This window comes from Lepidochelys kempii, chromosome 2, assembly GCF_965140265.1.
Source record: "Lepidochelys kempii isolate rLepKem1 chromosome 2, rLepKem1.hap2, whole genome shotgun sequence".
NCBI lineage: Eukaryota > Metazoa > Chordata > Testudines > Cheloniidae > Lepidochelys > Lepidochelys kempii.
In genome coordinates this window covers 145,956,020-145,978,704 of record NC_133257.1, presented here as the reverse complement: position 1 = coordinate 145,978,704, position 22,685 = coordinate 145,956,020, and the positions used below count along the sequence as shown (strand labels likewise).

The 22,685-nt window shown below is 44.7% G+C and overlaps 1 protein-coding gene across 1 annotated transcript in view; it reads left to right on the top strand.

Annotated features, from left to right (window-relative positions):
- The first annotated feature begins 4,194 nt into the window (after nucleotides 1-4,194).
- UBE2QL1 (ubiquitin conjugating enzyme E2 QL1) overlaps nucleotides 4,195-22,685 on the top strand; it is a 51,771-nt gene continuing 33,280 nt past the window's right edge. The window contains exon 1 of the mRNA XM_073332410.1: nucleotides 4,195-5,977. Within this exon, the coding sequence (XP_073188511.1) occupies nucleotides 5,156-5,977 (822 nt within the window). The 5' untranslated portion in view covers nucleotides 4,195-5,155. The remainder of the gene's footprint in view (nucleotides 5,978-22,685) is intronic.

The window sequence follows — 22,685 nt, the reverse complement described above, 5'->3', positions numbered from 1 at the left end:
TGCTTGCGTCCCAGTGTTTTCAATGTCTTTGCCTTCTTAGCTGGTGAGATTATCTGAGAGAGAAACTCTCCATAGTCCTCATCAATGTCCTTGTTGACATTATACTCGAGGTCCATTTCACTCACTTCCTATGCAAATGCTTCTTTGTTGAAGTGCCATTTTTGCTTCGGTTTCTGGCTTCTCTTGACTCATCTTTGTAGGCATTGTCAACGCATAGTTTTGAGCCCAACATAGGATGGTCTGAGCCTTGCACATAAGTCATTCTCGTATTGTAGCTACATCGTTGAAGATTTTTCTTGTATCCATCAATATATAATCAGTCTGATTCAGTGTGACTCCACCTGGGATTTTCCATGTCCAATGCAGTTGTTCTTTTTGAAATATTCTGTTCATTATGTGGAGATGGTTTGCCTCTGTGAATGCAATCAGACGTATGCCACGATCATTTCTTACACCTTTATTGAATTTTCCCATGTACTTTTCATTCTCACTCTCCTTTCCACCTATTATTGCACTGCAGTCCCCTTGAATGATTGTATAGGTGGACCCTTTCTGCATTGCCTCCTCTAGCTTTTTGTAGAAATGTTCCATTTCTTTGTCTTCCGCTTGCTGCATGGGAGCATACACCTGAATCATTTTAATCATTCTCCTTCACTTTATCTGAACCATGGGAACTGCAGTACCACACAATAAATAGATGTTATTTATTCAAGAGACCAGAAATTACCAAGTGCCCAGATTCAGAGGGTTATATAGTACAAGTATATTTTTCATACTGTTTGGTTGTTTACCAATTTGTTCATGCCATAATTAGAAATAAGCAATCCCTGACTGCAATTTGGCAGGGTGGTATATTCATGTGTCAGGGTGTGATCTCACTTCCCATTGAAATCAATGGAAATGTTGCCATTGACTTCAATAGCAGCATAGCCAGGATCCCATCCTTTACTCAGACAAGTACGGCTGTTCTTATGCGAGAAGTTCCCTGGGCTAAATTCTCAGGTGTTTAGCCAAAGCTCACTGAATTCATAGACTCATGGATTCCAAGGCCAGAAGGGATCACTGTGATCACTTAGTCTGACCTCCTTTATAACACAGGCCATAGAATTTTACCTTGCATCAAGCCCAATAATTGGTGGTAAGATAGAGTATCTCTTAGGAGGGTGATGAGAAGATCTTAGAGGAGTTGGAAAAGACCTCTTTGCCCATAACAGGGATTGTGATTGACCTTTATTGTGGCTGAGTGGAGGAAGTACAGGAATTCAAGAGGATGGAGTTTGCATTCAGTGTGAACTAGGGTGTGGAGATTGGCAGCAGTCAAGGTGGCCAACAGGGATGTGGTTGGCAATTGGCAAGAATCAGTGTATAGTATGTTGCCATTTGGCACCTGCCATTACTAACAGGATAGTAGAGTGCTCTGTGTACTCCACAAACTCTTTATCCAGTTGTGGACTCATTTCAGTGTATTTGTTATGAAATTTGAACCCCTCATTGAGCTGGGTCCCAGCTATTTTCAGGCTTGCTTACACTAGGCAAATTTGACAAAAATTCCTCAGACACTAACACTAGTGTCAGCTACACCAGCAACTTTGAGAGCCTTAATGTAGACAGGACAAAGGCTGCAGCCAATGTTTTAAGTATCAAAAGTAAATTACATCTTTGTTTTGAGCAGTGTTAGCGGACACAGTGGTTAAAATGCTGGCAAATGCCAAAAAAAAATTATCTATACTAGCAGCCGGATTCTCCTACCCACTGTGTCTACTTTGAGTTGCTCAAGTGTACAAAATGGACTGATATTGGCCATAAATGGCCATCAGAGAACTCCTCTTGTGCAAGTGAAATCTCTGCCTCCTGTGTTAGCTCTGTCCTTCTGTCCCATCCCCACACAAAAAACCTCCCTTCCCCTAGCATAGCTGAAAGGAGGGAATGTGTTAGGGAACAAAGAGACAGAGCAGAGCTCCACTTTGCATGATCCTCCACTACTATAAGGTCAACTAGGCTATTTACATCAGTGGCATGATATAAAAAGATGTCTAAAAGGTCTGAAACTGACTATCTTTGTCTAAGCTTCAAGAAAGGCAACCAGTAAACAAACAGCATAGATGTTTAAAATGATTAGAGTTTTAATAATCAAAGTGTCATTTATAACAGAGGTAAGGAACTTTGTTTTGTTTTAAATGATTTTAAAGTGATCAGTGTTCCTTTTGGACTCCATCCTATTTCCACTGAAGGCAAAACTCTCACTGACATCCAATGAAGTGAGCTGTAGCTCACGAAAGCTTATGCTCAAATAAATTGGTTAGTCTCTAAGGTGCCACAAGTACTCCTTTTCTTTTTGCGAATACAGCCTAACATGGCTGTTACTCTGAAACCTGACTTCACTGGATCACTGACTTCACCTGCAGGATAAGGCCTTTAATGATACCATAGCTGAGAAATCAATACAGATTGAATCCCTCTAATCCTGCACTCCCTGGTCCGCTAACATCCATGGTCCGGCATAGGTGACAACTCCGTGGGTGCTCCAGGGCTGGCGCCAAGCTCCCCCCTCAGTCCCCTCCCCCAGCGCTGCTTGCATACCGGCGGCCTCGCGCTTACCAACTCCTCCTCCTTCCTCCCAATGCCTCCAGAGTGCTGCGAACAGCTGATTTGTGGCATCCAAACTCCAAGAGGGAGGGGGAGGACCTGGGGACAGCAGCTGGGACCCTGGGCGAGGGGCCGGCAACTGAGACCTGGGGCCGGCATCAGAGTCCCCGGGTGGGGGGGGCCACACTGGGCGCAAAGCCTGGGGGTGATGCATCACCCCCTGCACCACCCCTATTTCCCGCACCTATGGAGACCCGCTGGCACTCTGCATTGACCTCCCGTGGTTCGGAAAATTCACTGATTCAGCATTGGTCAGGTCCCAGGATGCTGGACTAGAGAGGTTCAACCTGTATAATGCTACTGATTAATTATTTTTAGGATCTTGATATCTAAAAGCTCTCTAAAATTATGCCAAATAAAATTGTCATTAATTTGTTTCTTCTGTTTATATTAATTTGCATTTTACACTATATAAAATGAAAAAATGGTTATTGCAACTGGTCGTAACATGCTATATTGTCACATGCAGTATCACCTGACAAAAGAAGTTACCGGTTAAATTAATAGCAAGGGGAAAAAAATAAGGATGAAAAGTAAAGGGTGTCTCCAAAATTCCTTACAGTTGTGTCAAGAAGCCGTTACTCAGATCAAAAAATATGGTTGCAGCTGATAACATACTATAATTTGCACATATCATTTAAGAAGCCTGCTAAGTTTCCTTCACATTGTTTCCAAAACGGCTTAAAGGAGTTCACAAATCCCTTCCCAATACAGGCCGTTCTTCCAAACCAGAGTGGAGGCCGGGGCCAGATTAACCTTTTGTGGGCCCATTCATGGAGGCAATGGAGCGTGGTGGGGGGAGTGAAGGGCCAGCCAGGGGCAATGGAGCATGGCAGGGGCAGCCCCCTCCGCCCAGCCCAGTGCGAGGGCACTATTCACAAACCAGCAGTTGCCAGACGCACAGTGGCCGACTAGCCCTGTGCTGCCAGCATGCCCTTTCCCCTCGGGGGGCAGGCCTATGTTGTCTTGGGGCGCAGTACAAGCGGAGCAGTCCAGGTCCCCTTCTGAGCATGGGCCCGGCTCCATGGCACCATTGTAAACCTGGCACTGGTGGAGGCCTCCCCAGGGCACACCAAAGGGCAGAGGACATCTAATACTGTAACAGATTTATTCCTTCATCAGGTACTGACTTGACATAGATTTTATAGAATATAATACCAACAGGGACACACACACTGGCTATTACTATGTGTTCACTGGTGAATAGCTATAATTATTCTTCAGCCTTTGCCTTTCGTCCTCCCCATCTGAAAGTGTTTCTCTCTTCCCTTTTCAGTCTTTGAAGGGGAAAGCAACTGTATGGATCCAGCACCCAGCGATCACGTTTCTGATACGGTGGGTTGTCTTCTCTCTGTGCACAGTCACAAGCCCATGGGGCCACATTAGCCTTGGCGTTTGGGGGGAGCAGGTGGGCTGAGAAATCTGTTCATGTTGAGGGGATGAAGGGGCGCCCATCCCCAACTCCCCACCATTATTAAAGAAACATTTTAATTCTCCTCCAGCCAGTGGCTCCTGCCCCCGTGCGAGTAACAGCCTGGCCCCTCCCCAGGGTCCCGCCTCCTCCTCCGCACGCACAGCAACAGACTGAGCGGCCTCTGCAATGTCAGCTCCGCAGAAGCGGAGAACCTGCAGAAACAAGGCAGGGCGGCCGTGGTGCGGGGGCAGCTCCCCCCAAAGCGCTCTCTCCCCCTGTGCCAGGAGAAGGTAAACGGAGGGAAGGGCGAAGGGCGCCTTGGGCTGCGATCGGAGATTCCCCTGCCCCCCTCACCCGCCTTCTCGCTGTATTACTCCGTCAGCCCAAACTAGCCCCGTCGGCTGCGGCACACGCAGCGCCCGGAGCCTGGCTGTAGCGGATTCCACAACAAAGAGCCGGGGCCAGGAGCTGTCCGGCTGCCGCTGCTGAGAGGGAAACGGGGAGGCAGAGGGGGATACTCAGGAGCCGAACAGATCCCACCGTCCGCAGGGAGAAACCTGCAGCCGACAGAATCGAGAGCGACATTAGCTCACCAGCTGGAGGAGGAGGGAAATCTGGTACCTGAGCAGGTCCAAGGCTAGCGAGGGAAGCGAAGGGGGGCGGCGGGGAAGAGGCAGCGAAGGGTAAATCCCGCGGGCAGAGCTCGTGGCGTGGCTTGGCTCGATATTAACTGCAGGTTAGTCGGGAAGCAGCCGGCCATCTGCAGGAGAAGCACCTCTCGGGGGGGAGGGGGCGGTGCGTGGAGAGGGTTTCCCCGCTTTCGAGGGGGGTTATGGCCATAGCAGTGGAGCTCTGGTGACTCCGGGAGCGGCTACAGTGCTGCAATGCTGCCAGCAGCAGCCCCGGTGAAAGGAGGCGTCTGAGCAGAAGCAGCATCGCCTCTCCCCATCGTCTTTCTGTCTCTCCCGCCCTCCCTGCTCCGGGCTCAGTCGTCTCCGTCGCCCTCACTCAAGCCGAGGAGCGCCCTGCTCTCTGCAGAGGGGCCACGCCGGGGCTCGCCAAGCAGCGGCTCCAACAGAAACCGCCAAACACAACATGGCCACTCTGCTCCGGAAAATCGGGCTCATCCGACTGCACAACAGGGACACGGAGGATCCCAAGCACCATCATCACCACCACCGCAGCAGCCAGCAGGGCTCCTCGCTCCGAGCCAAGGGCAGCCAGAAGAACAGCAGCAACAAGCAGCAGGGCAGCGCCGGCTGCAGCAGCAGCAGCAGCCCCAGCAAGGAGGGCAGCCCAGCGGGCAACAAGGCCAAGAAAGTGCTGGAGCTCTCCAAGCAGCCGCCGCAGCAGCCCGGCTCGGGGGGCCACAAGGAGAAGCCCCCGCACCACAGCGCCAAGGAGCCCGGCTCGGGTAAGGAGCCCAGGCCGCAGCTGCCGCCTGGGGGGAGCAGCAGCGGCCGGGCCGGCTCTGCCCCGCTGGTGCCGCCCCCGTCGGGCTCTGCCCCAGTGGCGCCCTCGGGCAGGCAGCAGCACTGCACGCAGGTGCGGAGCCGGCGGCTGATGAAGGAGCTGCAGGACATCGCCCGGCTGAGCGACCGCTTCATCTCTGTGGAGCTGGTGGACGAGAGCCTGTTCGACTGGAACGTGAAGCTGCACCAGGTGGACAAGGACTCGGTGCTGTGGCAGGACATGAAGGAGACCAACACCGAGTTCATCCTGCTCAACCTCACCTTCCCCGACAACTTCCCCTTCTCGCCGCCCTTCATGAGGGTGCTCAGCCCCCGCCTGGAGAACGGCTACGTGCTGGACGGCGGGGCCATCTGCATGGAGCTGCTCACCCCTCGCGGCTGGTCCAGCGCCTACACCGTGGAGGCGGTCATGAGGCAGTTCGCAGCCAGCCTGGTGAAGGGTCAGGTAAGGGGCTGAGGACCCGGGGTTCAGTGCCGTGTCAGCTGTTTCCTTACTTGCAGGGGTTTAAGCCCCAATTCCCGCACAGCCTGCTCTCTGGCCCTGACCTCCTGGGCCAATGGCTCCCTGTATGACCTTGGCCAGGTCAAGATACCAAGGTGATGGGTCACCTGTTCTCCCTGTTCCTCAGTGAAATGGGGATAATTACACTTCCCTGCTGCACAGGGGTGATAGGGTCAGTCATGTGGGTCAGGTGCTTGGAGAGCCTCTGGTTTCAGTTATATGCAACGGTAACAATGGGGGAAAGGGTGTGGAGAGGTCTGAAAGGAATGGTTTTATCTCCCCTTTTATATACTTTGTCCTGTAGCTGACATTATAATTTGCTAGCTGGGTAGTGAAAGATGCTGGAAGAGCCATCCCCAGCAGACAATCCCTTTGTGTTGAGCAAATTATCCTCCAGATTTCAGGTGTCATTTGTTCTATCTTGAACTAAAGCCTCCCTCCACTAGTCAGCCTAGACTTGCAGGCCTCCTACTTTACACAAGTATCACTGTATTAAGATACACTGCCTTGAACTGCTGCTTCCAGACTTTTTGTCTGGCTTCTTCCTGGCCTCCAAAGCACTGCACAGATAAATTACTGGATGGGATAGTGGGCAATTATTGGGACTCCCTCAGCACCTGGTTTTTGATAGCTCTAAACATAGGTTTGCCTCTTTGACAATAGTTACACTCAAGCTACAATTCTTGCCCAGTGCTGAGCTATCAACACTGTTGTGCAGCTTTAAATTTGTTGTCTAAAAAACTAATCAAATAATTGTTCACTATACATTAGGTTCATAATGGCTAGCCCTGGAAAAGATCTTTTGGATCCTCCAGCCAGAACAAAATATGTAGGTCCTCAACAGAGGATGTATTAGATATCAAACAATACTCCATTTGCTCTTAGCCAAGAAGAAATATTACTGTTGTGTTCCTTTTTCTCTTTCTCCCTTAGAACACCATTGGAAGTGAGATTTTGATGAATAAATATTTTTTGTGAGATCTGTAGCCAGTCCTTCTTTATGTTCATTACAATGGGCAAGTTGCCTGTGTCTATGTAAGGTGGTTTTCTGATCATTTAGTGTGTCCTTGAAATGTTGTCTTTCCACTTAGCCCACACACACAGGTCCATGTCCTCTAGTAATAGTAGACAATGGAAAATGGTGTTTTTTCCTTCGGACAAAGGTAAATAAATTCACTGGAATCTTTTGGGTGGATCTTTTGTTTAATAAATAATTATTGTTACAGATTTACTCACATTCATTAATGGGACTGCTTGTGTGAGTAACTGCTCATCAGTAGCTTCACAGACTGGCCCATAAAGGAGGTGTTTATTTAGATTACTTTACTTGAACCTTGCCTGACCCTTTTGGGAAAGACATTTCCACAGTCCTCACCTCCTCCTTCAGTTTGGCTTCTAGGTCTGCTACTCATTTATTCAATTAGTTCGTACTGTATGCCTTGTTTCACTTGAAGATGTCAATTTCCATAGGTCACCTTGGAATTCAAAGAAACATCTACCCATAAAAAAGAGGCTTACTTAATTTATAATAGATCTGTGGTATATTAAACCTCAGTAGGATCTGTTTTGTTATGTCCCATTATTTGTTTTTCATTCTTTTTACAGTGATCGTGTTTCTCATTGTATTTGAATAAGGATTGAGAAGTATTATGTTAAAATCTATCAAACCAGTTCTTAAACTATTGTAATATTTTTCTGTGGTTTGTTTCTACCCCTAAACTGAAAAGGGTCAAAACAGGTTTAATGGCATAATTTTGTTTTAAATATTTTGTTTATTCATAACATGGCTCAATATAAAACACTTTAAATAAAATACTTAGATTACTAATCAATTAAACATTAGTCTTGAACACACTGTAAAATTTCACAATCTTCTTTTAATCACCAAAAGGATTTCTGAAATAAAATTCTGTTTTCTGATTGCAAAGGAAGGATGGTTTCTTCAAAGCAAAGTTTTTCTTTTTTGTTGAAATAAACCTGTTCAAGCCAAAATTTATTATAGGTTTGCCAGCAGTTTGATCTTAGGTATTTAATATGAAAAAGTCCTGTATGTAAATTGGTGTGTATTTGTGAGATAAAGTAAAAATGGTCTCTTAAAATTATTGCCAATAATTTAATAGGCAAGTAGCCATAAAAGGGAAATTTGAAAGCCGTGTACTGTGCAATGCAAGTTAAAATATATATTAACAGTAATATAATATATACTTGTCAATTATAGCCTGATAATCTGTGATAGATTACTATCCTGTAATAGAAACCATGCACTGTGTAATGAGAGCCATATTTTTTGTAATCAGACTCATGTTATATAATCTTGATTCCATTGCATAAGTGCAACAGCTGAAAGTACAGACACTTTAGAATCCAAATTCCATTTTTATATTTTAAACATGATCTTCTCTTGACTATTAGTTTAATATCATAAAGTCATAAGAATATAAAATGTTGAAAATATATAACTACTGATCCTGCAAAAATATACATGGTTAATTCTTATCATGCTGCAAGTAGTCACATTGACTTCAGTGAAACTACCTGCACAAATAAGGATGATTCATGTCAGATTAATTAACTAATGCCTGTACAATGGTGTAGCGTATAAAACATTATGAAAATGCTAAATATCATTATTATTTAAATAAGGGTTTGAAAGAGTAAGCACCTTCTGTAGACTAGAAATGACAGTGCAAGAGTAAATGATAATTACTAGCCTACAGTTCCATTGACGGATTATGAAGCTATCATAAAATATGCCAGAATAATGCAGCATCAGAATTCCGCATTTGAATTCCAGCTTGGTAGTCACCATTAGCCTGTGCATTAACCCTTATATTGGGTGTTATCTTCAAGGGAATGTGATGCATGGAGCTCTTGTAGGGTCTGGCCCAATATGAGCTTAATTCTGTTCCTATGGAATTGAGTGGGAGTCTTTGACTTTAATGGAATGTGGATCTGGCTCAGAGAACAGTTACGGGATCAGGATCAAAAGTAGCACTTACATTGTTAAAAGAAGACTTAAGATAATAACAGGTTTCAGAGTAACAGCCGTGTTAGTCTGTATTCGCAAAAAGAAAAGGAGTACTTGTGGCACCTTAGAGACTAACCAATTTATTTGAGCATAAGCTTTCGTGAGCTACAGCTCACTTCATCGGATGCATATAATAACATATGTTAAATATTCTAACTATTAAGAATGTAGAGTATTTCACATGAAAGGTTTCTAAATATATATGCCCCAGTCCTGTAAGCAATTAGGCAAGTATGTATCTTTAATAAGACACCTTATGTGAGCAAAATTACTCAAGTGTGTGAATGCAGGATTGAGTTTTTAATATGCTTTCCACCGTTTGAGATGTTTGCCTACTTTTTTCACTTTTACCAGTTTGAACAATATAACTAGGCTGGTTAGTTTCATTTTTTGTTTCTAGTCAAGCCCACTTTTTGATATTTATGCACAATAATGCTGTTCTGTGTTAGTTTCCAACACTGTAGAGGGAATGCTTAAGTTTTGTGCTGAGCATAAAAATGCTTTTCAGTATATTTCTCGTATTAGGGTTTTGTCAAAAACAAAAACTAAGCAAGTGAACTCTAACCATTAAGCCAGACCTATCATGCTTGTTTATAACTTGCTCTAAAAATTTGCCATGGTTTAGAGTTTGCCATACAACATCTCACTGGGAAACATACATTTGTTTATTTTTATTATCTTTGTGTAAGTTGTTCCAGCTATTTCTATATTTTAGGAGTGTCAAAAACAAAAAGGTTGTGTGTGTATAGGCCCTGATCCTGCACCATGGAAGCCAGTGAGAATTTTACTGTTAACTTTAGTGGGCACAGGATCAAGCCCTTGCTTTCGAAGACTCTAGTCCTGCCTAAATGTAAGCACCTGAGTAGTCCCTTTGAAGGACTGGAGCCTTCAGCTCTAACACTGCTTTGGGATTTTGTTTTGTTTTGTTTTTATTTTGGAAAAAAATAAAAGATTTTTCTGGCCACAAAACTAACTAACTAAATGAAATAAAACAAGACAAGTAATTATTTTACTTGACTAGTTAGGAAAAAGAAATAGACAAGCTTTCTATAGGAAGTATTGTCCGTATCTCAAAGAACACACACGTAAAAATAACTTACTTAGTCAACAAGATTACTACCTTTACCAAATAAAAAAGGTCATGATACTGATATTTATAAAGCTATCTTTGAAAGCCTTTTTAGTTTGCATATTTAACACATGCTCTAAGTTCCATTAGATTACTGCACATGTACTATAGAGTATTTAGATTATATAATGTTGACTTTTTAGTATGCAAACTAATATTGACACAAGAGAAGAGTTATTAAAATGAATCATGTCATTGAGCTAAAATTGATCAGAATATTTCATACATTTGCAAGTTGGTCTTTCCTTTATATATTAAAAAAGCATAAAAAGACAGGGATGTTTATACAAAACATTTGTTGCAAATTAATATTAATAGCCTGATTAAAACTGTAAATTCCACAATGAAAGAAAATCAGATTTATGGACTTCCAGCTTTTTACATTGAGTTATAATAGTATATTTGATATATAAAAGTAATAGGACCCAGTCTTTTTCCCATTGATGTCAATGGCAAAACTTCCATTAACCTCAGAAGGAGCGGAATTGAGTCCTTCTTTAAGCACAGTGGTGTGAGTTACTGGCATGAGACCAGTTCCATTGGGAGCTGAGGGTGCATAGCACCTTGCAGGACGTTCTCAATACCTCGAAGAACTGTGCCCATATTTTCTGCCTTAACTCTGGATCTCTCTTTTAAAAAGATTATTGGGCCAAGAACTGTACTTTAAGAAGGGTTATTATTATTATTTATTTATTATTATTGTTGTGTAATTGATTCCTGCTGTACTCATTGCTGACAGTTTGGTGAGCAAAGCCTAAGGACTTGTCTACAGTTAAAACATTGCAGTGGAACCACTGCAGTGCTTCACTGAAGATGTTACCTATGTTGACAGAAGGGGTTTTCCCGTTCGCATAGGTAAGCCACCTGTCTGATAGGCAGTAGCTACATCGACAGGAGAATTCTCCCATCAACCTAGTGTTGTTGTCTACACTGGGAGGTTAGGTCAGTTTAACTGCATCGCACGGGCTGTGGATCAACCTGATTTCCTAGTGTAGACCAGGCCTAACTGCCTGCACCAGAGTTTGAATCCTGGCCCACTGAAATAAATGACAAAAATCCCATTGACTTTAGTGGGGTTGGGATTTCACTCAAAGAGTTAAGATAACTTTAGAAGAATACATTTGAATATCATCATCTGACACTGCATCAGGTCCTGGAGTGAATATCTTTTGTTGTCTTGGAGCACTCTTGACCCAGCAGAACCTTTTACATCTATGTGGCTAGCCTGAGGGAACTGCACATGTAACTTGTAGCAGATGAAGTGAAGTCCTTTTATTTTTCTTAAGTCTTTAGAAATTTGTAAATCATTCTAGAATAGTAAGTACTGCCCTGACAATATTAAATGCTATTATTCACTGAATAAAGGAGATGGGAGTAGTGCCAGTCATATAACTGTAATAAAAAAGCAGAGTGTCTGCTGTAGCTCACATTTATTTAATATTAAGATGCATGATTGAAATCAGTGCATATCCCTTCAAACACTGATGCTATCTTGTTACTTGCAAACAAGCATTCTTCAAAATTTATCCCAAAGCAGTTACTATTGCTGTAAAAGTAATTGAACCATTTTATTTGCAGTTTTGCAAACTGTGTAAACACTGTATCATAGAATCATAGAAACACAGAATATCAGGGTTGGAAGGGACCTCAGGAGGTCATCTAGTCCAACCCCCTGCTCAAAGCAGGACCGATCCCCAACTAAATCAACCCAGCCAGGGCTTTGTCAAGCCTGACCTTAAAAATATCTAAGGAAGGAGATTCCACCACCTCCCTAGGTAACGCATTCCAGTGTTTCACCACCCTCCTAGTGAAAAAGTTTTTCCTAATATACAACCTAAACCTCCCCCACTGCAACTTGAGACCATTACTCCTTGTTCTGTCATCAGCTACCTCAGAACAGTCGAGATCCATCCTCTTTGGAACCCCGTTTCAGGTAGTTGAAAGCAGCTATCAGGTCCCCCCCTCACTCTTCTCTTCCACAGACTAAATAACCCCAGTTCCCTCAGCCTCTCCTCATAAGTCATGTGTTCCAGTCCCCTAATCATTTTTGTTGCCCTCTGCTGGACTCTTTCCAATTTTTCCACATCCTTCTTGTAGTGTGGGGCCCAAAACTGGACACAGTACTCCAGATGAGGCCTCACCAATGTCGAATAGAGGGGAACGATCACGTCCCTCGATCTGCTGGCAATGCCCCTACATATATATCCCAAAATGCCATTGGCCTTCTGTAAATGATAATCAGATAAAATAATGAACATCCCTAAGGCTCAGCAAGAAATTTTTAAGTCCTTAGCACCTTGGTCCTTAGCACGTTCAACTAAACCAGAACACCTCCAGAAAAAAAGCATAACTTGTTTTCTTTAGTGAACTAATACAGTTTCAAGAGAATTTTTTCCTATTTGCTACATGTTAAAAAAAAGTTCTGTTTGAGAAGTCAAATGAAGCCATGCTGCTTCACAATATAATGCTTGAATCTGTTTTAGTAAAATGATGAAAGAAGTAGGGATGTCAATGTGAAAATAAGAAATCACAAATCACCATTTTATTTAAAAATGGCTGAAGTAGCAGGAAAACATTACTTAATTGTTTCAGGACCCTGGATTGGATTAGTAATACTGGTGGGTTGTCCTGCCTTTAGTCACTTGTTTCATGTGTTCTCTATCTGGGTGAGGGGACAAAATAGTTTAAGATAATTACCAGCTAAATGGTAACCCTGCAGCTTGTGCCATTTGTAAAGCTTCCCTATTGTAAAGTATATATGTTTGTTTTTGTATCAAGTAGGACAAGTATGAGAATGCAGACCGGACCTAATGTCCGAAAAATAGGAAAAAAATAGCTGGGAGTGTTCTCACATGTTTAAGTATCTAGTGCTTGATTTAAGCTGATCAATCCAGGTTGTTGTTTTTTTTAATATATAACATTTTGTAATTCAGGTTATAATGTAAAGTGTACATTCAGGCATCTTCAAAAATAATTTGTTTCAACTGTCTATGGATTGTATACTAGAGTGTATACTATATAAATATACTGTATGCTATATAAATTAATTTGTTACTAATCTATTTTTCCATTTTTAAAAGTGCACCCATCACAGTTGACTCTGCATGTATGAAACTTAAAAACACAACAACATTAGTTAATATCATTTTATTAAAATGAGATTCAGTCACAGAATCCAGCTGTTAAACATAATCTAAATATCTCCCACCTTTACCCTCTGAAGCAAAAGCCTGAGCAAACAGATGGCCTTTTTGATAGACTGCACCTCTTTCAGATATGAACAGTGGAAATGAATTCCAGATCCATGAGCCTTCACTAACCTCCAAACATTCAATCTAAGGATTGTTTGCATGGACCCATCAGCTAATTTCCACTGCTGCAGTTATCCCTAGGAAGCTCGGTAGTCAGAGGCTTGGTCTACACTACAGAATTAGGTCAACGTAAGGCAATTTACATTGAGCTAACTCTGTAAGTGTCTACAGTACAATGTTGCTCCCACCAGTGTAAGTCGCCCACTACACAGGTTGACATAGTTAGGGTGACGCAGTATCTCTGTAGACACTGCGTTACTTACATTGCTTGCTGGCTATCAGCCCTGCGTGGGGCTCACAGCTTGGGCTGTTGGTATCCCATGATGGTGAGGATGCGCACCACTTCACAGGAGGCATAGTGTAGACATGAACCGCCACAGTAATTACTGTGGAAGATGTACATCGACCTAATGTAGGTGGACTTAATTTTGTAGTGTAGACAAGGCCTACGATAGCCAGAACCCAAACCACACAGAGCTTTATATGTTATATTTAGTATGTGATTGCTTTCTATTAATTGGTTATGCCTCCTGGGCTTACCACAGGTGAATGACTTCAGGCATGGGTGGTGAGGACAACTTTTGCTTTAGAACCATGACTGAGAGCCACATTTAGTAGTATGCAAGATGATAAGAAATGACAAAGGTAATAATCATTAAGTAGCAGGCATATCACTTGAAAGTATTTGAACTTTAAGCAAAAAAAATAAGGAATATTACTGAGGACTTGTCTTCACTACTAGGGTAAGTTGACCTAAGTTACGCTACTCCAGCTATGTGAAAAACATAGCTGGAATTGATGTCACTTAGGTCGACTTACTGCAGTGTTTTTACTGCGCTGCGTCGATGGGAGACACTCTCCAGTCTTACTCTTCTCAGCCCTGGTCTACACTATGAGTTTAGGTAGAACTTAGCAGCGTTAGATCTATTTAACCCTGCACATGTCCACACAACAAAGCCATTTTTGTCAACTTAAAGGGCTCTTAAAATCGATTTCTATACTCCTCCCCGACGAGGGGATTAGCGCTGAAATCAACATCGCTGGGTCAAATTTGGGTTAGTGTGGATGCAATTCGACGGTACTGGTCTCCGGGAGCTATCCCACGGTGTTCCATTGTGACCGCTCTGGACAGCACTCTCAACTCGGATACACTGGCCAGGTAGACAGGAAAAGTCCTGCGAACTTTTGAATTTCATTTCCTGTTTGGCCAGCATGGCAAGCTGATCAGCACAGGTGACTGTGCAGATCTCATCAGCAGAGGTGACCATGGAGTCTCAGAATCACAAAAGAGCTCCAGCATGGACCAAGTGGGAGGTACTGGATCTGATCACTGTATGGGGAGACGAATCCGTGCTATCAGAACTCTGTTCCAAAAGACGAAATGCCAAAATATTTGAAAAAATCTCCAAGGGCATGAAGGACAGAGGCTATCACAGGGACCTGCAGCAGTGCCATGTGAAACTTAAGGAGCCCAGGCAAGCCTACCAAAAAACCACAGAGGCAAACAACCGCTCGGAGTCAGAGCCCCAGACATGCCGCTTCTATGATGAGCTGCATGCAATTCGAGGGGTTGCCCCTACAACTACCCCACACCTGTACATGGACTCCTTCAAGGGAGTCTAATGCAACAGGGATGAGGATTTTGGGGACAAGGAAGATGATGAGGAGGGGGAGGTTGAAGATAGCACACACCAGGCAAGCAGAGAAACGGTTCTCCCCGACAGCCAGGAACTGTTTATCACCCTGGAGACAGTACCCTCCCAACCCGGGCTCCCGGACCTTGAAGGCACCTCTGGTGAGTGTACCTTTGTTAGTATAATACATGGCTTAAACGCAAGCATATTTTATGATTAATTTGCCCTGAAGACTTGGGATGCATTCGCGGCCAGTACAACTACTGGAAAAGTCTGTTAACGTGTCTGGGGATGGAGCAGAAATTCTCCAGGGACATCTCCATGAAGCTCTCCTGGAGGTACTCCCAAAGTCTTTGCAAAAGATTTCTGGGGAGGGCAGCCTTATTCCATCCTCCATGGTAGGACACTTTACCACAGCAGGCCAATAACACGTAGTCTGGAATCATTGCATAAGAAAGCATGGCAGAGTGTGGTCTTGGTGTTTGCTGGCATTCAAGCAACATCTGTTCTTTATCTCTCTGTGTTATCCTCAGGAGTGTGATATCATTCATGGTCACCTGGTTGAAATAGGGGAATTTTATTAAGGGGTCATTCAAAGGTGGCTGTTCCTGCTGGGCTGTTTGCCTGTGGCTGAAAAGAAATCATCCCCGCTGTTAGCCACGCGGTGGGGGGAGGGGTGAAGCGATCATTGCAGAGAATTGGGTGTGGGGTGGGGGGTGTTAGGTGGGTTTGTGCTGCACATTAACCCAAAAACATCAGCCCCTCCTTTTAAATGGCCAATGTGTCTTTTTCAATTTTACTTTCCCATTTTTTCCTCCCGCAGCTTCAAATGTTTCAATGCTGCCACTAGCATCTCCATCCCAGAGGCTAGCGCAGATAAGAAGGTGAAAAAAACACACTCGTGATTAAATGTTCTCTGAGCTCATGTAGTCCACCCAAACTGAAAGAGCCCAGCAGAATTCATGGAGGCAGACAATGGCAGAGTCCAGGAAAGCACAAAATGAACACGAGGACAGGAGGGACGCACGAGAGGACAGGTGGCGGCAGCATGATGAGAGGAGGCAGGCAGGATGCAATGCTGAGGCTACTGGAGGATCAAACACATATCTTCAGGTGTATGGTTGAGGTGCAGGAAAGGCACAGACTGCCACTGCCGCCCCTGTGTAACCAATCGCCCTCCTCCCCAAGTTCCATCGCCTCCTCACCCAGACGCCCAAGAACGCGGTGTGAGGGCCTCCAGGCACCCAACCACCCCACCGAGAGGACTGCCCAAGCAAAAGAAGGCTGGCATTCAATAAGTTTTGACGTGCAGTGTGGCCTTGTCCTTCCCTACTCCCCCACCCCTCCCAGGCTAACTTGGCAGTTATCCCCCTATTTGTGTGACAAATTAATAAAGAATGCACGAATTTGAAACAACAATGACTTTATTGCCTCTGCAAGCAGTGATCGAAGCGGGGAGAGGAGGGAGGTTGGCTTACAGGGAAGTAGAGTGAACCAAGGGGGAGGGTTTTCATCAAGGAGAAACAAACAGAACTGTCACACCGTAGCCTGGTCAGCCATGAAACTGGTATTCAAAGCTTCTCTGATGCACAGTGCGCCCTGCTGTGGTCTTCTAACCGCCCTGGTGTCTGGCTGCATGTAATCAGCAGCCAGGCAATTTGCCTCAACTTCCCACCCCGCCGTAAATGTCTCCCCCTTACTTTCACAGATATTGTGGAGCACACAGCAAGCAGTAATAACGATGGGAATATTGCTTTCGCTGAGGTCTAACTGAGTCAGTAAACTGTGCTTGTAAGCTTTTAAACGTCCAAATGTACATTCTACCACCATTCTGCATTTGCTCAGCCTGTAGTTGAACAGCTCCTGACTACTGTCCAGGCTGCCTGTGTATGGCTTCATGAGCCATGGCATTAAGGGGTAGGCTGGGTCCCCAAGGATACACATAGGCATTTCAACATCCCCAACAGTTATTTTCTGGTCTGGGAAGTAAATCCCTTGCTGCAGCTGTTCATACAGACCAGAGTTCCTGAAGATGCGAGCATTATGTATCTTTCCCGGCCATCCCACGTTGATGTTGGTGAAATGTCCCTTGTGCTCCACCAGTGCTTGCAGCACCACTGAAAAGTACCTCCGGCGGTTTACGTACTGGCTGCCTTGGTGGTCCGGTCTCATGATAGGGATATGGGTTCCGTCTATGGCCCCACCACAGTTAGGGAATCCCATTGCAGCAAAGCCATCCACTATGACCTGCACATTTCCCAGAGTCACTACCCTTGATAGCAGCAGCTCAGTGATTGTGTTGGCTACTTGGATCACATCAGTCCCCACAGTATATTTGCCCACTCCAAATTGATTCCCGACTGACCGGTAGCTGTCTGGCGTTGCAAGCTTCCAGAGGGCTATCGCCACTCGCTTGTGAACTGTGAGGGCTGCTCTCATCTTGGTATTCTTGCACTTCAGGGCAGGGGAAAGCAAGTCACAATGTTCTATGAAAGTGCCCTTACTCATGTGAAAGTTTCACAGCCACTGGCAGTCATCCCAGACCTGCAACATTATGTGGTCCCACCAGTCTGTGCTTGTTTCCCGGGCCCAGAATCGGTGTTCCATGGCATGAGCCTGCCCCATTGCACCAGGATGGCCAAATTGCTGGGGCCCGTGCTTTGAGAGAAGTCTGTGACCATGTCCTCATCACTCTCATGACTGCGCTGCCATCGCCTCCTTGCCTGCTTTTGCAGGTTCTGGTTCTGCATGTACTGCATGATAATGTGCAAGGTGTTTACAATGCTTGCAACTGCTGCGGTGATCTGAGCGGGCTCCATGCTTGCCTGTGTATGGTGTCTGCAGGATAGCAGAGGTGCAGGGGAAGCGGTGGTTGGATGACCAGTTTTGCAGACCTACTGCACCGTCTGCTGCCAGGACACAACAGCTGAGTGGGCTGCACGCTTGCTGTGTGATGGTGAGACAAGAGCAGCCGAGCAGAGTTGCAGTGGAATCGGCCCCACGAGACCACCAGAAGAGCAGGAGAACAGAGTGCCAGTGGAAGCGGTGGATGACGACGGTCATATAGAGGACCTGCAAGGTGGATTCATAGCATCAGGAGAGCAGGAGAGCAGAATGGCAGCAAAAGCAGTGGATGACGACGAAGGTTAGCGTCCTACTGCACCGTCTGCTGAAAGCAGTGTGGCGTCCACATGGAAAAAAGGCGCGAAATGATTGTCTGCCATTGTTTTCAGGGAGGGAGGGGTAACTGACGACATGTACCCAAAACCACCCGTGACAATGTTTTTGCCCCATCCAGGCATTGGGAGCTTAACCCAGAATTCCAATGGGCGACAGACACTGCGGGAACTGTGGGATAATGGGGGGAGGGATAGCTCAGTGGTTTGAGCATTGGCCTGCTAAACCCAGGGTTGTGAGTTCAATCCTTGAGGGGGCCATTTAGGGATCTGGGGCAGAAATTGGGGATTGGTCCTGCCATTTGAGCAGGGGGTTGGACTAGATGACCTCCTGAGGTCCCTTCCAACCCTGATAGTCTATGATTCTATAGCTATCCACAGTGCAATGCTCTGAAAGGCAATGCTAGCCTTGGTACTGTGGACGCACTCCACCGACTTAATGCGCTTGGTGCATTAGTGTGGGGACACACACAATTGACTGTATAAAATTGCTTTCTAAAAAATTGACTTCTATAAATTCAACCTAATTTCATAGTATAGACATACCCTCAGAGAGCTAGAGTACCGGGGTCAACCGGAGAGCACTCTGCCATCGATTTTGCAAGTCTTCGTTAGTCCCCTGCTGCATTGATTGCAGCAGCGTTGATCTCCCCGTGATGAAGGCAAGCCCTTCGATACATGAAGAAAATCAGGTAGCAATCTGAGAGCTATCTTAGACTATAATTTATGAAGCTTGGATTTTAAACTTCATCTTTTATTTGCACCATTGAGATGCTGGAAAATGATGTATGAGCTGAAAAAACAACATTGTTCATGTGCATTGTGCTGCTGTCCTAAGTATAGAGTGTATTGTTATGCAAATTTATTCTGTGGAGTGGGAGTGGAGACACAGGGATTCCAACTCACTGAGATAGGAAGATGTCTTAGTTCTTTTAAACAGCAGGGAGAAAATAATCTTCACTTTATCCCTTCAAAGTATACACAGGGAAACTATTCTAAAGATTTTTAAAATATTCTATAGTAGTACCATATTGTTAAAAATAATGATTGAATTAGTGAAATCATTAAAATTGAGAAAAATTACTGTTTTTAAAACATACTTTCCTGGCACATAGAACTAATTCTCCCTTGCAGTACTTGGCTGATACCCTGAATAGACGAGTTCTTAAGAAACACCTGCTTTGATCACAACTGATTAGATGCAATTTTATATGAAGAGCCTGAATCACCCAAGTGGTTCCCATTTACTTTAGTCGGGCTGCTCACTTGAGTGAGTTGTGTAGGATTTGCCTTTTTTTGTTAAATATTGTAAAGAATCACACTTCTGAAATAAGAGTCAAATCTTGAAGTCCTTACTCAGGGCCTAATTGTCCTCTCTTACCAGAAAATATGTGGGAGGAGTCACAAGGTGCTACTCTGTGAGGCAGGGACAGTTTGGTCCACATGGACCAGTCTATGGGGCTACCCTCAAGCTCTGAAAATCCCCAGAATTGGAACAAATCCCAGGGGATCCATGCAAGGCCAGGGACTTGCATGTGGAAGCTCTGTTTCTGCAGTAGTTTTGGCCTTTGCACCATTGGAATCTTATTGCCATCATCTTGTTTGGCCATGGCTGTCCCAGGGACACCCCTCAATTGTATTAGTTTTCCAATGTGAGCTCCACCAGGCTGGGTGAGAGGATGCACACCCCTACCCCCTCCAACCTGCCCACTCTCCCATACAGATCCCAATCAGCAGGATCTGTCAAAGGGGGAACACAGCCATTAGGCAGCCGAGTCCCCTTTACATGTGGAAAGGGGAGATCCAAGCAGAGGGATCACAAAGGTATAATTCTGACTCTGTTTTTACTTAGGCAAAGCATCCATTAATTTTGGTCAATATTTTGCATGAGTAAGAACCTAGTAAAGATTGAATAAAGACGTATAGTTTGGTCCAAAATGTATAATATGTAATGTACAAATGATTTAACTGTCATGATTGCTTAATTGAATGCGAGGTTTTTGGTGAGCATTATGATACTGCACAGCCTCTTGGGTCTGGCCTGACACAGGTTTAAGTGGTACTTAAGTGTGTGAGTAAGATAATTGCACTCGCCTGTGATGAGTGGCAGATACAATGCAGTCTTCCCTGGGGAGCGGGGCTAAGCAATGACTGGCAGTAGCCAAGACTGAGGCAAGGTGGCGGTAGTGGGTGGGGGTTCCCTGGGGAGGGGAGACCTTCAGGGATTGTTGTGGTTTATTGCCAGGGGGCAGCACCCCAGGGGGAGGAGGCACCGGGTCCTGGGAGGGACTAGGGCCAGTGGTAATGTGGATCACCAGACGGCAGAGGGCACTCCAGAGGCTGACGAGCTAATTCCCAAGGAGAACCAGCAGGAGGCACTGCTGGGTGAGTCCAGCTCAATTACAGAACAGTACTGCTGTTTCTGTTAGGGAACTCTCTTTCCTTGTTTACAAAGATTGTTTATGAAAGTTTTCAAGTGATTATGTATGGAACAAAGATTTTCCATAATAGGAAATGTGAGTGGGTGCCTGGGATGGGCCACATTGAGAATGCCACACTCTGAGCAGACTACAAGAAACAGGGCAGAGAATCCCCCAAAACTGGTGATTTATTGTTGTCAAAGTTTGACTCAGACTCACAATTTATCAGACCACTCTGTTTTATTAGCAAAGCTGCTCTGCTAATACATTTAGAAGTGAGTCCCCCGAGTGGGGCTTGTGTCTTTTAATTTATACAGTTTTTTGGAGAACAAGTTACAGACAAAAGAAGAAAAAGATTTTAGTCACCACCCTTTGAGATCCCTGAGACCAGTCATGTATCTTCAATTACCTGCCACCCTTAACAATCTCCTTTAACAGCTTCCAGTTAACTTAACTAATTGCCCTTCACATCTTCCATTCTGATGCCTGCTTCTTAGATGTGCTGGCTCTATCTTAATTGCTTCTCCATTCAAAAGCTAACTGTCCCTACATGTGCTCCCTCAGATACTTTGTAACATGTTTTGGCATGCCCTCTCATATACAATGTATCCAGCATGTCCCCTTATACAATGTTATACTTCCACAATTCCCCCTTTTGGTCAAGGCTACGCCCAGGACCAATGACTTACTGGATTTCATACATCAATCGTTCTTTTTCATTACTTTCACTGGTGACATTTAACAACATTAGATTAGCACTCTGGTTAGGGGTAACCTGATGGATGGTGTGTCTTGTGCAGTTTTGGATACAACAAGAAATCAATTGAAAACACACAAAGATTATTAGGTTTCAGAGTAACAGCCGTGTTAGTCTGTATTCGCAAAAAGAAAAGGAGGACTTGTGGCACCTTAGAGACTAACCAATTTATTAGAGCATAAGCTTTCGTGAGCTACAGCTCACTTCTTCAGATGCATATCGTGGAAACTGCAGCAGGCTTTATATATACACAGAGAATATGAAACAATACCTATTCCCACCCCACTGTCCTGCTGGTAATAGCTTATCTAAAGTGATTTCCAGCACAAATCCAGGTTTTCTCACCCTCCACCCCCCCACACAAATTCACTCTCCTGCTGGTGATAGCCCATCCAAAGTGATAACTCTTTACACAATGTGCATGACAATTAAGCTGGGCTATTTCCTGCATAAATCCAGGTTCTCACATCCCCCCCACCCCCATACACACACAAACTCACTCTCCTGCTGGTAATAGCTCATCCAAACTGACCACTCTTCAAGTTAAAATCCAAGTTAAACCAGAACATCTGGGGGGGGGGGGTAGGAAAAAACAAGAGGAAACAGGCTACCTTGCATAATGACTTAGCCACTCCAAGTCTCTATTTAAGCCTAAATTAATAGTATCCAATTTGCAAATGAATTCCAATTCAGCAGTTTCTCGCTGGAGTCTGGATTTGAAGTTTTTTTGTTTTAAGATAGCGACCTTCATGTCTGTGATCGCGTGACCAGAGAGATTGAAGTGTTCTCCGACTGGTTTATGAATGTTATAATTCTTGACATCTGATTTGTGTCCATTTATTCTTTTACGTAGAGACTGTCCAGTTTGACCAATGTACATGGCAGAGGGGCATTGCTGGCACATGATGGCATATATCACATTGGTGGATGTGCAGGTGAACGAGCCTCTGATAGTGTGGCTGATGTTATTAGGCCCTGTGATGGTGTCCCCTGAATAGATATGTGGGCACAGTTGGCAACGGGCTTTGTTGCAAGGATAAGTTCCTGGGTTAGTGGTTCTGTTGTGTGGTATGTGGTTGTTGGTGAGTATTTGCTTCAGGTTGCGGGGCTGTCTGTAGGCAAGGACTGGCCTGTCTCCCAAGATCTATTCAGGGGACACCATCACAGGGCCTAATAACATCAGCCACACTATCAGA